Source organism: Rhinatrema bivittatum, chromosome 7, assembly GCF_901001135.1.
Source record: "Rhinatrema bivittatum chromosome 7, aRhiBiv1.1, whole genome shotgun sequence".
NCBI lineage: Eukaryota > Metazoa > Chordata > Amphibia > Gymnophiona > Rhinatrematidae > Rhinatrema > Rhinatrema bivittatum.
Window position 1 is genome coordinate 226,124,317 of NC_042621.1, and position 13,934 is coordinate 226,138,250.

A 13,934-nucleotide genomic window follows, 5' to 3' on the forward strand; every position below is an offset into this window, starting at 1 on the left:
CACATGCCTCCTATGCGGGACTGTATCAAAAGCTTTGCTGAAATCCAAGTAAATCACATCGAATGCTGTTCCTCGATCCAATTCTCTAATCACCCAATCTAAAAAAAAAAAAATCAGTCAGATTTGTCTGACAGGACTTGGATCCAGAAACTTACTGGATTGTAGATAGTTCACTATTCTTTCTTTTGATATAGTCTCCATTAATTTTCCCATCACAGAGGTGGGGCTATGTGGCCTGTAGTTTCCAGTTTCCTCTCTGCTACCATTCTTGTGAAACGAGACTACAACCACTCTTCTCCAATCTTGCAACACCACTCCCGTTTCCAGGGATCTATTGAACAGGTCTTTCAGCGGTCCTGCCTGGACATCTCTGAGCTCCCGTAGTATCTTGGGATGTACCTTGTCCAGCAACATGGCCTTGTCCACTTTATTTTCCTAGCTCTTCCCATACATTCTCTTCTATAAAAGCAGTTGTATCTACCCCCTTCCCATCTACGATCTTGTCAAACAGCAACAATCTTTCTCCAGTGTATTCTTTAGTGAACACAGAACCAGAGTATTTTAATATTTCTGCCATTTCTTCATCTGTTTCTACACCTTGCTCCTTTCAGTTTCATTATACCACGTTGGGCCTTTCTTCTTCTCTGATATATCTGAAAATGTTTTGTCACCTCTTCACCTTTTTGGCAATTCTTTCTTCCACGTGACCTTTTGCTTTCCTGATTTGCTTTCCTTCTTTTCTCCCTCAGTTTCACCAGGTATTCTTCCCTGTGTTCCTCTTTTTGGGATCCTTAATACTTCCTGAAAGCTGTTCTTTTTGTCTTCATTTTTTCAGCCACTGCTGTTTGGTTTTCCTTGTACATTTGTTTACTTTTCTAACATAGATTTGTTGCCTTTGTAATAGCTTCTTTTAATTTGGCCCACTGCTGTTCCCCCCCCTCACCCATTTTCTCTGAGTCTTTTAGTTCTTCTGTTAGGTACATCCCCATTTTGTCAAAGTCCTTATTTTTGAAATTCAGAGCTTGGATCTTCATGTGACTTTTCTGTATCTTCTTTGTAATATCAAACCATACCATCTGATGATGAATGCTCTGAAAAAACAACAACTTATTTAAACTTAAAACCATGGTATTTATTTGTGATGGGAATTGTTCAAAGTTATAATAGTTCTATTTTCCTTAACTTGAGAATGTTGGGGTTAATAGGGTAGGTAGTTTGGGTAGGGTGTAGCTCCCAATGCATTTGAATGTGGTCTACCTCTATTTAAGGGGCACTTGTCACTAGGAAGGGGTTGAGAAGGGAGGGGACAGAGGGATGGGTTGGTGTGGATTTGGGTCAGTTGGTGGTATAATTGAATTCAGAGTTCAAAGATGATTCAGTGCTTTGAGAACCTGGGCTAGGGGTTTTTGTCTCTGGATATGGGAATCTTAACAGATTTATTTTCATTTCTTGGATAGAATAAGTATCAAGGGAATAAAACTGACCACCTGGAATATAGGAAGAGTCAATTCTGCAATTAAAAGTGCCTTGAGGAATCAATCTTCAGACCTTGTGATTTGGCAGGAGACATTTAAATGAGATTTGTATCCATGTTATACAAGATTTTTTTCATGATAGGATGCGGGATGGGGGGGGGAGGGGTGTAAAGCCAAGGTAAGTTCTTGGCTAAGGTGATGTCTGAATTCCATCCTAACCAGTCAGTTATTCCAACATTTTTTCCCAGGTCACACATCCACCAAGGTGAAAAAGCACTGCATAGTTTGAACTTGAGATCCTTTACTTTCCTACCTGGAGCGGACTGAAGCCCATAGACAGTCCAGCCAGCTTTTTGTTTCTTTTGACACAAACAAACTGGGGATTACTATTTCCAAACAGACGTTACCAATTGGCTAGCAGATTGCATTTCCTTCTGTTATGCCCAGGCAGGCCTAAATCTGGTGGGCCATGTCAAGCCTTACTCTGTCCAAGCCATAGCAGTGTCAGTGGCTCACCTACAATCTGTCCCACTGGAGGAAATCTGCAAAGCTGTGACATGGAATTCTCTCCACACATTCACATCGCATTATTGTTTGGACAAGGACAGCTGACACGAGAGTAGGTTTGGCCAATCTGTCCTATGGAATTTGATTGAAGTGTTGAATCCAACTCTTCCATCCCAGGTCCTGATGTTTTTATTCTAGGCTGCTCCTTGTCAGATAAGTATAAAATAAAAAAAAGGCTTGTTGCCATAAAAAATACTATTGTGCCTTTAGGGATTTGTTCTTTTTCTCCTTTTTTCTTTTGGGGCAATCTGTAGCTAGAGATTATCTACTTGTGAGGACTACCATCCTGCTTGTTCTTTGAGAAAGCAGAGTTGCTACTTGTAACAGGTGTTCTCCGAGGATAGCAGGATATCAGTCCTCAAGAAATCCACCTTGCTAAGGTACAAGACTGAAGGGGTCCTGCGAGGCGTGTGTTATGCTGGGCATGCTCAGTGAGGCACAGTCAAAGTTCTAGAAACTTTGATATAAAAGTTCTGTGCTGGGCAACATTAGATGATGCCATCCCACTCTCTGCTGTCTACTGAATACACCTTTTGCAAGTAAACAACTCTCTGCTTTCTGCTCCAGTATATAGTACAAAACATAAGTAGGCAGAAGCTATAGCACAGCAACACTGTTTACCAAGTGCAGACAAGAATAGCTTCAATATTTTGTGTTTATTTTTAAGTTAAGAAAAGAAAGTCACACTAATACAATATTTTAGTAAAGTATGTCTTAGTAAGTGATTTGGTTTATTGTATTTAAAAACAAGATTCTTAGTTGTCTGACAATTGCTTTTTGTAATCTAGGTAACAAATTCACTTTGGAAACTAGGCCAACACAAGAAGGTATTGATGTAAGGCAAGAGCTTCTTAAGTTCCATTCAACTTACTATTCTTCAAATTTGATGTCTGTCTGTGTCTTGGGACGAGGTAAGAATTTTTAAATTTTGCAAAATGTTATGTCAGTTGGGGTTTTCTACAAACACAGAAATATGATGGCAGAAAAAGACCATATGGCCTATCTAGTTCACCCATCTGTCCAAATAATTTAGATTTACAATTCCCATCTCTCCCATAGAGATCCCCTGTGTTTATCCCTTGTTTTCTTGAATTCAGATACTGTGTGTCGCAACCACCTCCACTGAGAGACTGTTCCATGCAATGGAAACATAAGAATGTTACTTTTTGTGAAGGGCAACTCCAGTTCTGTTCAAGTTGGGAAGAAATACATATATACATTTTTTTTGAGTTAGGACGTTTCTCTTCTGTTACATGCAGTAATCCCCAGTAAAATAATCTCTAAATTAGTATTTGTTGCAAAGGCAAGACTCCCAGAAACATCAAGTTGAAATCAAATCCAGTATTTTGGCTAACCAGATGGCTCTTTGGCAGCACTGTGCTTAGGCAGCCTTTGCAACTATTAGAGAAGGGAATTCCAGCCATTGCACAGCAGTGACACTTAAGAGTGGGTTTCAGAGTGCCCATACCCTGGATTACAGAGATTAATTGTGTATACTCTCTGGGTTCCAAAGGTCTGTGGTTACCTATTGAGGACTGTCACTGCTATCAATAGATTATAGAAGGAGTAATTTGGACATTGCTGGGGACATGAATTACAAATGAGAGCCTCTGGCATCTCAGGTTTGAGGCTGCTCTCTTCACCATCCCCAGTCAGGACTGGGTTAGTGTAGGTTCTGGCTGTCTTTGGAAGCACAGTTACAAAGGAAGGCAAGCCATGCCCCTCATAAGAAAATTCAGTATTCCTTCTCAGGGGTAAGGCTTGTATCCCTGAATACTAATTTGTGTTTTTTTTTTTCAGCAGGTGGAATGACAGTTGTAAATATAAGTAAGATCCATGTGTAAAAATAGCATATATACTTGTATTTTTGGCTTTGCATGTACATCTTACTGGAGGATAAAAGGGGCAGTCTCCAAGCATTCTGGGGTCGAGTTCAGTATACATTAGCAAGCTTGTTTTACACCTGCTAATTGACTCACACAAGTGAAATCAGACTCTTCTGTTGTGTGCAGTTTTTGGGTTGTAGGTCTGTGGAGAACTGATGAGCATTTAGGATGAAGTGCTAGAGGGTCTGGTGACCGGGAGGAAGTATCAGCGAACTGGTGATTCCAAGTACTCAAACATACTTTACTTTGTCTGATTTTATGAATGTTTGCCTCCGTGGAAAACAGGAAAGTGCACTGGATTTGCTCCCTCAGCAGGCGGGGCAGAGGATCGATAGCAGATGCTTTCTCGATCCACTGGGGGATGGGCTTGCTGTATGCCTACCTGCCCCTTCTGCTCATATCCAAGATACTCTAGATGTTGCAGCAGGATCGAGGCTCCATGATCCTGATTGCTCCTTGTTGGCCCTGTCAGGTCTGATTACCGATACTTCAGGACCTAACTGCGCAATCCCCAGTTTGGTTGGGAACGGCACTGGACTTCATCACCCAGGACCAGGGCAGGCTTCATCATCCCAATGTGCGGACCCTGGCCCTCACAACTTGGATGTTGATCGGGTGATGGTGGAGACCCTCAGCCTACTGAAGGGGGTATCCCGTGTCCTTCTGGAGTCTAGAAAACTTTCCACTAGGAAGTCTCATAATCTAAAGTGGAAACGGTTCTCTTTTTGGTGCAAGGGTCATGGTTTGGATCCATTCTCTTGCTCCCCTCCTGCACTTTTAGACTAACTATTGTTCCTCTCTGAGTCCGGTCTGCAGACCACGTCAATGAGGGTCCATCTCAGTGCCATAGGGGCATACCATCGGGGTTTGGATGGTTCCCCAATTTCCTGCCATCCGCTCATTGGCCGGTTCATGAAGGGTTTGCTTCAGTTGAAGCCTCCCCCTCCCTCCTGGCAGTTTTCTTGGATCTCAACATGGTCCTCTCACAACTCATAAAATCTCCATTTGAGCCATTGCGCTCTTGTGATCTCAAGTACCTTTCATGGAAAGTGATCTTGGTTGCAGTCACATTGGCTCACAGGGTAGGTGAGCTGCAAGCGTTGGTGTCGTATCCGCCTTATACAAAATTTTGTCATGACAGTGTGGTCCTATGGACACACCCCAAGTTCCTACCCAAGGTGGTTTTGGAGTTCCATCTCAACCTGTCCATTGTGCTGTTGTCGTTTTTCCCATGGCCTCACGCTCACTGCGGTGAATGGGCTCTGCACACCCTGGATTGCAAGAGGGTACTTGCATTCTACTTGGAACAGACAGTCCCCACCACTCCTCTATTCAGCTGTTCATTTCCTTTGACAAGGACAGATTGGGAGTCGCTGTCTCCAAGCAGACACTATCCCACTGGCTAGCGGATTGCATCACCACCTGCTACATGCAGGCAGGTTTACAACTTGATGGTCACATCAAAGCTCATTCTGTCTGAGCCATGTCGGTCTCGGTGGCTTGCTTGCGTGCAGTTCCCATCCACAAGATCTGTAGGGTAGTGACCTGGAGTTCCTTCCATACGTTCACCTCACATTATTGCCTGGGCAAAGATTGCCAGCAGGCCAGTTGTTTCGGACAGTCTGTCCTCTGTAACCTCTTCCAGCCATGAAAACCCAACTCTCTCCTCCATGGGCCCTATCCATGGGTGCAGGCCTGCTCCTCTGGTTGCTGCAGCTCCACTTGTTGTGCAAATTGGCACCTGATTTTTGCTGCTCATGTTCGGAGAGGCCTGGAGCTACTTATTCACCCATGTGTGAGGACTACCATCCTACTTGTCCTTGGAGAAAGTAGTGTTGCTTACCTGTAACAGGTGTTCTCCAAGGACAGCAGGATGTTAGTCATCACAAAACCCGCCCACTGCCCCGCAGAGTTGGGTTTCTCTGTTATTTAATTTTTTCGCAAACTCTTTATTATAAGACTGCAGAGGGACCCCGAGTGGATGCATGGTTAGCGGCATGCTGGGCATGCTCATTGTGCCTGTCAAAATTTCCCATGCCGGGCTCCATCCGATGTTACCCATGTGTGAGCACTAACATCCTGCTGTCCTTGGAGAACACCTGTTACAGGTAATGAACACTGCTATTTTTTATAGCCGGTTTTGCTATCAGAAGAATCTTAGGCTGGCCTTAAATCCAGAATTTCTGTTTTTGATTGTTTCTAGTCATGCAAACAGCATCAGATAGACTTCTATTAGGGTTGTGTTTTGTGTACATACTACAATGATCTGATCTAGAGTACAAATATAAATCTTTTCGAGAAATTCCTGATAGGGACAGCTGGGGGTTTGTGCATGACTGGTGAGGAAACAAATGTTTTTTTTGTATATACAAAGGCAACCTATACTTTAAAAGTTTATTTGAGCCCTCTGGGGATATATAGCATTTTTATGAATTTGTTAATGAGAAATGCAATGGTTAAGACAAATGCCATATTTTCAAGTAGAGACACAAGGAGATGGTGGGTTGCCCAAGGTCACAAAATGTTATGAGGAGAGGGGACTCTTGAACTCATACCTTTAAACATCTGAATCACAATCCAGTGCTGTCCTCATTAGACTATTCATCATCCTAGCATAGTGCTATTTATTTATTTATTTAAAGGCTTTTATATACCGGAGTTCATGCACTTGTGCATACCACTTTGGTTTACACAGAACAAGGAACAGAAAATTACATCAAACAGATTGAACAATTAAACAAATATACAATTACATCTAATATATAGTGCTATACATCCATGGATGGCATTTTAAGCTTGCAAACATTTGAGGGTGTTTTGGACTAAAATGCCTGTTTTAAGCTAATTTGTTATACAGACTAGAACTGAAGAGAAAAGCCAAAGCAGATTTTTTCCCCATATCTTGCAAATAAATATTTACTATTTGCTGGGCTTTTAATATTTTGAGACATTGATATGAACTATTTTGTTGAGCAAGATGTTAACACCTTTTCCAGTTATTCATTCCTGGATACTCTTACTATCTTGCCAAAAATGAATAAACAGCTAAAGAAGTCTCATTTTAGCAAGGTTTACCATTGTTTTATTTGATTTGCTTTAAAATGTAGACTCTATAGTATGCAATCCTGAACTCTTAGGTTTGGCTGGCTGTGCTGACTGTGCCTGAAGAAAGGACTGCTGCCCTTGAAAAAATTCCACCCAAGAAAGGGCAGAAGGATCTATACCAAAACCAACTGGTGTCTGTCCTGCGCCCATTGTGTTGCTGTCCCCTGCTGACGAATCAGTTAGGGGAGCCCAAAAAACAGGTGAAACCTCTGACAGATCCCCCTCTGGTCCCATTCCTGTATCATGCTGGGAAGGGGCCAAGCTCAGCAAAGTCAGCCGTAGACAACTCACCCTGATCCTTCAAGCAGTGCTGACACAAGTTAGAGGGGACACCAGGCTGAGATGCCCGAATACAGCAAGCAGCACAAAGTGTAAAGTGCTTAAGGCTTCTTTCTTATCTGTGCCATGGATAAACACCCACTAGCAGTACACTCCCAAAGGCGCCTAACAACGGTGTGCCCAACTGCACATCCACACAAGTGAGCCTAGACAGGGCGCCCAAAAACCAACTTTGTCCAATAAACACACATTACGGTGTAGGTAGGCGCGCACCTGGGTGCGCAAGCATGAACAGACATCAGACACTGTTTCACAGCAGACTTAAGTGTAGAAAAGTGTGCAAACGCCACCGTGGCCTACCACACGGGTTCTGAGCAAAGCCTGAGAGCAGGGCCTAGCCAAAAGGTTGCTCAACCTGCCACAACTCTCCAAGCTCCACTGGAGGCGGGATGTCAGATTGACGCACCAATGCTTGGAGACCAGAAGGGGAATAGAATCCTTCACACTTTTTCTTTTTTTTTTTTTTTTACTTTTTCTCCTAGTAAAAGTAGGATGGTAGTCCTCACATGGGTCACATCATCGGATGGAGCCTGGCACGGAACTTTGATCTCAAAGAATCTAGAGCTTTCAGCAGGCCATGCTGCGCATGTGCAGATGTAGTCATCACCCTGTCCCCTAGGCAGAGTCTCTGTCTCTTCTTTTCCATAGAGCCGTGAGGTCGCAGAAACTTGTATGCTCATGGTATTCAGCTTTGCTCTCTTCTCACAGTTTTTGTATGTGATTTTTTTCTAGAGCTGCAGCTGTTTTATTCCCTTTTATCTTAACGTAATTTTATTCTTCCATTTTTTTTCTCTACTTTCTGTCTGCCAGCCGCATGGTAGACTTTCCCCTGTGCAGCATGGCAGAGTCTGTTACTTACAAAAACTGCAGGAGCAGGTTTTTTTTTTTTTTTAAATCCGTGTCTTCTCCTTGCTCTGTCTATTTTTCCAGTGCTGACAGGACCGGTGATCCGTGTAGGCCGCTGAGCCTGGGGACTCACCTGAGTTCTACTTGGGCTGGAGTTCCACGGCGGTTCACCGATCGATTGACATCGCTGGATTCAGATGGTGGAAGGATCGAGGACCAATGCCATTCCTGAGGGGGGGGGGGGGGGAACTCATCCTTCCCACATCTCAGATGACGCTGCCTCACCTCTTGCTTGCCAGCCTTGGCAATGAAGTCTTCCTGGGAGAAGAGGGTGAGCGGAGCCTGGGCTAGCAGCTTGCTGCCGCATCTTGGTGCCATGCCCATGAATGGTTGCCTGGGCACAGCTGTGACCAGTGCAACATTCGTCAGATGCATTGATGTTGGGACCATATCGGGGACCGGGCCCATTTTTGGGTACCATGGTCAACCTTGACACAGTCTAGGTCTAGGGTCACCTCATTGCCATTGAGGTGCTTGACCGCCAACGATGCCATAGTGGCCTTCTGTGCCATTGGCATCTGTGAAACTGGAGTCTTGCTGCACCGGTTTGGGCATCAAGGGGGTAAAGTATAGCATAAGTTTGATGCCCTTGATGCCTCGAGACTGCACTGCCCTTGATGCTGCGGTGCCCTCTATGCCATAGTACAATCAATGCCGCTGTGTCCTCTATGCCTGTGGTGCTCTCTATGCCTGTGGGGGCCCTTGATGCTATCGATTACCTTGATCCATCAAGGTGTATGCATGGCCACCCTCAGGGCTGTTAAGGTCGAAGCGGGGGTAGGCCCTTGATGCTGTAGAGGCATGCACCCTTGATGCCATGGCCCCCCACTAGGTCGTCGAAGTGTGTGGCCTAGGTGCCAGTATGACCTCCATTGCAGTGCGGTGCTGCCCCAATACCATTGACCCCCTTGAGGCCATTGAGATGCAGGCCCACTGTAGAGGCTTTCGGACCACCAATGCTTCTCATTACTGCCTCGACTACTTCAAGCTCCACCGGTGCTTGACGTAGTCGAGGCAGTAAATTCATCTTTGAGCGCCCTTGTCACCCCTGAGGTCATTGACCACTGGGACTCCCTGCAGCCCTCAGGTGACAAGGGTTTTTGGTTTCTTATGGATCGAGTGCAGGGGTAGCCATCTACTCGAGGTGCACTGGTGCATCTGTATGCAGTGGTACGGTGCCCTCAAGGCTCCTGGGTGGAGTCCACTACGGAGCACTGAGCTCAGAGTTGTTCCTTCAGCTAGTGATCACAGCATTGGAGGCCTCGCCAGTATGCGCACACCATGAATGTTAATGGGTGCTAGCGAGGTTCTTGTCAGCCATAATACTTGCGAGGCCATCGAGCTCACAGCATCGATCACAGACGAATAAGTGATCTGAGGAGAATTGCCATTGGCACTGGTGGTCATCAGTTCTTTTTGGCATCGGTGACCTCTGGGTGGGCTGCAGACGTCTTCCTGCAGATGCCCGTGACTTCGTTGGTCGATACCTTTGGGCCGAGTCCCCATCAGGGCCCCTGGGCGGTCGATGTCTGTGGGTACCTGTGGCCCCGGGGATGGTGCTATTTACCATTGAACTGATTATATTTTGGTTTAGCGCAGTGAAGGCCCTGGGTGCAGAGTCGTTGGGTGCCCGGTAGTAGCTTTGCTTTGGTGAGTGCAAATGCGCCGTGGGATGTATGGGCATCATCACCGCTCTGGGCACCAGTGGCTGCAGTTTGAGATTGCAGGACATGTCTGCGGTACTCCATAAGCAGCTGTGATCTCTGTGGGACTCGCAGGTGAGCCAGTTCAGATGCATTTTTGAGGGTCCATCTCTCGAAACGCTATCAGGTACGGGAGGGGGTGACGCCATAAACCGCCACCTCCACTGTGCCTTACCCAGGGCACCAGTGGTGCTGGCGATGCTGTTGTCACACTGTTCTCTTCGCTTCATTGACGTTATTGTGATGTTGATGCACAGCTTGCACGATTGGGAAAGATAAGGCATCTCTTCCAAATGCCATGGACACTGGCAGGTGGATTCTTCCTGTCTGAGCAGTTGTCAGCCATACTTTAGTTTTGCCTTCTTTCGTCATGGTCTCGAGCCTCCACGTCAGTCCACATCTCATAGTGCTGAGGAGCACTGGCAGGAGAGGTGTCATTATTTATTTATTTAAAAGTTTTATATACCGCACAGTGGGGTAGGGATCTATCCATCTAGGCTTTTTACAAATTAAAACATACATAAATTGAAACCATACACAAAACGTACATACTGCAATTAAAATACATTAAAATAAAATACTTAATATGTGTTAACAGAAATATAATGCGTTGTGTAAAGATCTTTGTGTAAGTTATATGCACGTGTGAAAAGATGAGTTTAGTAGTTTTTTGAATTCTCTGCAGTTTGATGTTAATCGGATATGGTCTGGAAGAGAGTGCCACACTCTGTGCTTGGGGCGGCATGTAGCCACTGATTCTAGCACGTGGTTCTCCGTCCTCGCTGAGGCGTGTGATTTTCCCACAAGCAAAGCGCTTAGGATTATAGGTGTGCTGCCATCTGTGGATGGGTTACCACTGCACGAGTTCTGCCCAGAATAGGTGAACTAAATACATTAGTGATACATTCTTCTTTTATGCAAATAAAAAAAAAAAAAATAGGGTGGTGGTAGAGACTCATCCTAAATTTTTGCATAAATTGGATTCTCAGTTTCATTTAAATCAATCCATATTTCTACCAATTTTCTTTCAAAATCTTTTGCCAATATTGGTGAACAATCTCTTCATATACTGGACTTTAGAAGGGTTTATTATTGTTTACTTAGACAGAAAATCATCAGTTATTTTTATCCTTAAACCAGTAAAATGAGTTTGTCACCAAGCAGACTCTGACTACATAGACACCTGATTGCATTACCATCTTCCATGTTAAATCAGGGCACCGACTGGACAAAAAAGTTAAAATGCATAGTTTGTGCTACTGCAACTTTAAGCATTACTGCCATGATGGTTGTTGTCTGTGTGTTGCCCCAGTAATGAGGGGCCAAGTACCAGGGGAGTCAAATCCAGGTCTCCACAGATTTCCACCTAGGCCAGCCACATTCTCTTTGGGTTGAGCCCTTCGGTGCTGACCAGTGAGGCATGAAAACCAGGGTTAGACCCTCGGCACAAACAGGGAATGAGAGGTCTGGAACAAAGTAAGGAGCAGGAGCGAACCGGAAATTCAGGAGCACAGGTAAGAGAACAAATAGGAGTGTTGAAGGTAGAACATAAGAACATAAGAAAATGCCATACTGGGTCAGACCAAGGGTCCATCAAGCCCAGCATCCTGTTTCCAACAGTGGCCAATCCAGGCCATAAGAACCTGGCAAGTACCCAAAAATTAAGTCTATTCCATGTAACCATTGCTAATGGCAGTGGCTATTCTCTAAGTGAACTTAATAGCAGGTAATGGACTTCTCCTCCAAGAACTTATCCAATCCTTTTTTAAACACAGCTATACTAACTGCACGAACCACATTCTCTGGCAACAAATTCCAGAGTTTAATTGTGCGTTGAGTAAAAAAGAACTTTCTTCGATTAGTTTTAAATGTGCCCCATGCTAACTTCATGGAGTGTCCCCTAGTCCTTCTACTATCCGAAAGAGTAAATAACCGATTCACATCTACCCGTTCTAGACCTCTCATGATTTTAAACACCTCTATCATATCCCCCCTCAGTCGTCTCTTCTCCAAGCTGAAAAGTCCTAACCTCTTTAGTCTTTCCTCATAGGGGAGTTGTTCCATTCCCCTTATCATTTTGCTAGCCCTTCTCTGTACCTTCTCCATCGCAATTATATCTTTTTTGAGATGCGGCGACCAGAATTGTACACAGTATTCAAGGTGCGGTCTCACCATGGAGCGATACAGAGGCATTATGACATTTTCCGTTTTATTCATCATTCCTTTTCTAATAATTCCCAACATTCTGTTTGCTTTTTTGACTGCCGCAGCACACTGAACCGACGATTTCAATGTGTTATCCACTATGACACCTAGATCTCTTTCTTGGGTTGTAGCACCTAATATGGAACCCAACATCGTGTAATTATAGCATGGGTTATTTTTCCCTATATGCATCACCTTGCACTTATCCACATTAAATTTCATCTGCCATTTGGATGCCCAATTTTCCAGTCTCACAAGGTCTTCCTGCAATTTATCACAATCTGCTTGTGATTTAACTACTCTGCACAATTTTGTGTCATCTGCAAATTTGATTATCTCACTCGTCGTATTTCTTTCCAGATCATTTATAAATATATTGAACAGTAAGGGTCCCAATACAGATCCCTGAGGCACTCCACTGTCCACTCCCTTCCACTGAGAAAATTGCCCATTTAATCCTACTCTCTGTTTCCTGTCTTTTAGCCAGTTTGCAATCCACGAAAGGACATCGCCACCTATCCCATGACTTTTTACTTTTCCTAGAAGCCTCTCATGAGGAACTTTGTCAAACGCCTTCTGAAAATCCAAGTATACTATATCTACCGGTTCACCTTTATCCACATGTTTATTAACTCCTTCAAAAAAGTGAAGCAGATTTGTGAGGCAAGACTTGCCCTGGGTAAAGCCATGCTGGCTTTGTTCCATTAAACCATGTCTTTCTATATGTTCTGTGATTTTGATGTTTAGAACACTTTCCACTATTTTTCCTGGCACTGAAGTCAGGCTAACCGGTCTGTAGTTTCCCGGATCGCCCCTGGAGCCCTTTTTAAATATTGGGGTTACATTTGCTATCCTCCAGTCTTCAGGTACAATGGATGATTTTAATGATAAGTTACAAATTTTTACTAATAGGTCTGAAATTTCATTTTTTAGTTCCTTCAGAACCCTGGGGTGTATACCATCCGGTCCAGGTGATTTACTACTCTTCAGTTTGTCAATCAGGCCTACCACATCTTCTAGGTTCACCGTGATTTGATTCAGTCCATCTGAATCATTACCCATGAAAACCTTCTCCATTACGGGTACCTCCCCAACATCCTCTTCAGTAAACACCGAAGCAAAGAAATCATTTAATCTTTCCGCGATGGCCTTATCTTCTCTAAGTGCCCCTTTAACCCCTCGATCATCTAACGGTCCAACTGACTCCCTCACAGGCTTTCTGCTTCGGATATATTTAAAAAAGTTTTTACTGTGAGTTTTTGCCTCTACAGCCAACTTCTTTTCAAATTCTCTCTTAGCCTGTCTTATCAATGTCTTACATTTAACTTGCCAATGTTTATGCTTTATCCTATTTTCTTCTGTTGGATCCTTCTTCCGATTTTTGAATGAAGATCTTTAGGCTAAAATAGCTTCTTTCACCTCCCCTTTTAACCATGCCGGTAATCGTTTTGCCTTCTTTCCACCTTTCTTAATGTGTGGAATACATCTGGACTGTGCTTCTAGAATGGTATTTTTTAACAATGACCACGCCTCTTGGACATTTTTTACTTTTGTAGCTGCTCCTTTCAGTTTTTTTCTAACAATTTTTCTCATTTTATCAAAGTTTCCCTTTTGAAAGTTTAGCACGAGAGCCTTGGATTTGCACACTGTTCCTTTTCCAGTCATTAAATCAAATTTGATCATATTATGATCACTATTGCCAAGCGGCCCCACCACCGTTACCTCTCTCACCAAGTCCTGTGCTCCAC

At 44.0% G+C, this 13,934-nt stretch overlaps 1 protein-coding gene across 3 annotated transcripts in view; it reads left to right on the top strand.

Annotated features, from left to right (window-relative positions):
* Positions 1-13,934, top strand: part of IDE (insulin degrading enzyme) — a 434,361-nt gene that overhangs the window by 43,255 nt on the left and 377,172 nt on the right. For all 3 annotated transcript variants that reach the window (XM_029609922.1, XM_029609921.1, XM_029609920.1), the window contains exon 5: positions 2,831-2,953. In XM_029609922.1, coding sequence (XP_029465782.1) covers positions 2,831-2,953 — 123 coding nt within the window. The remainder of the gene's footprint in view (positions 1-2,830; positions 2,954-13,934) is intronic.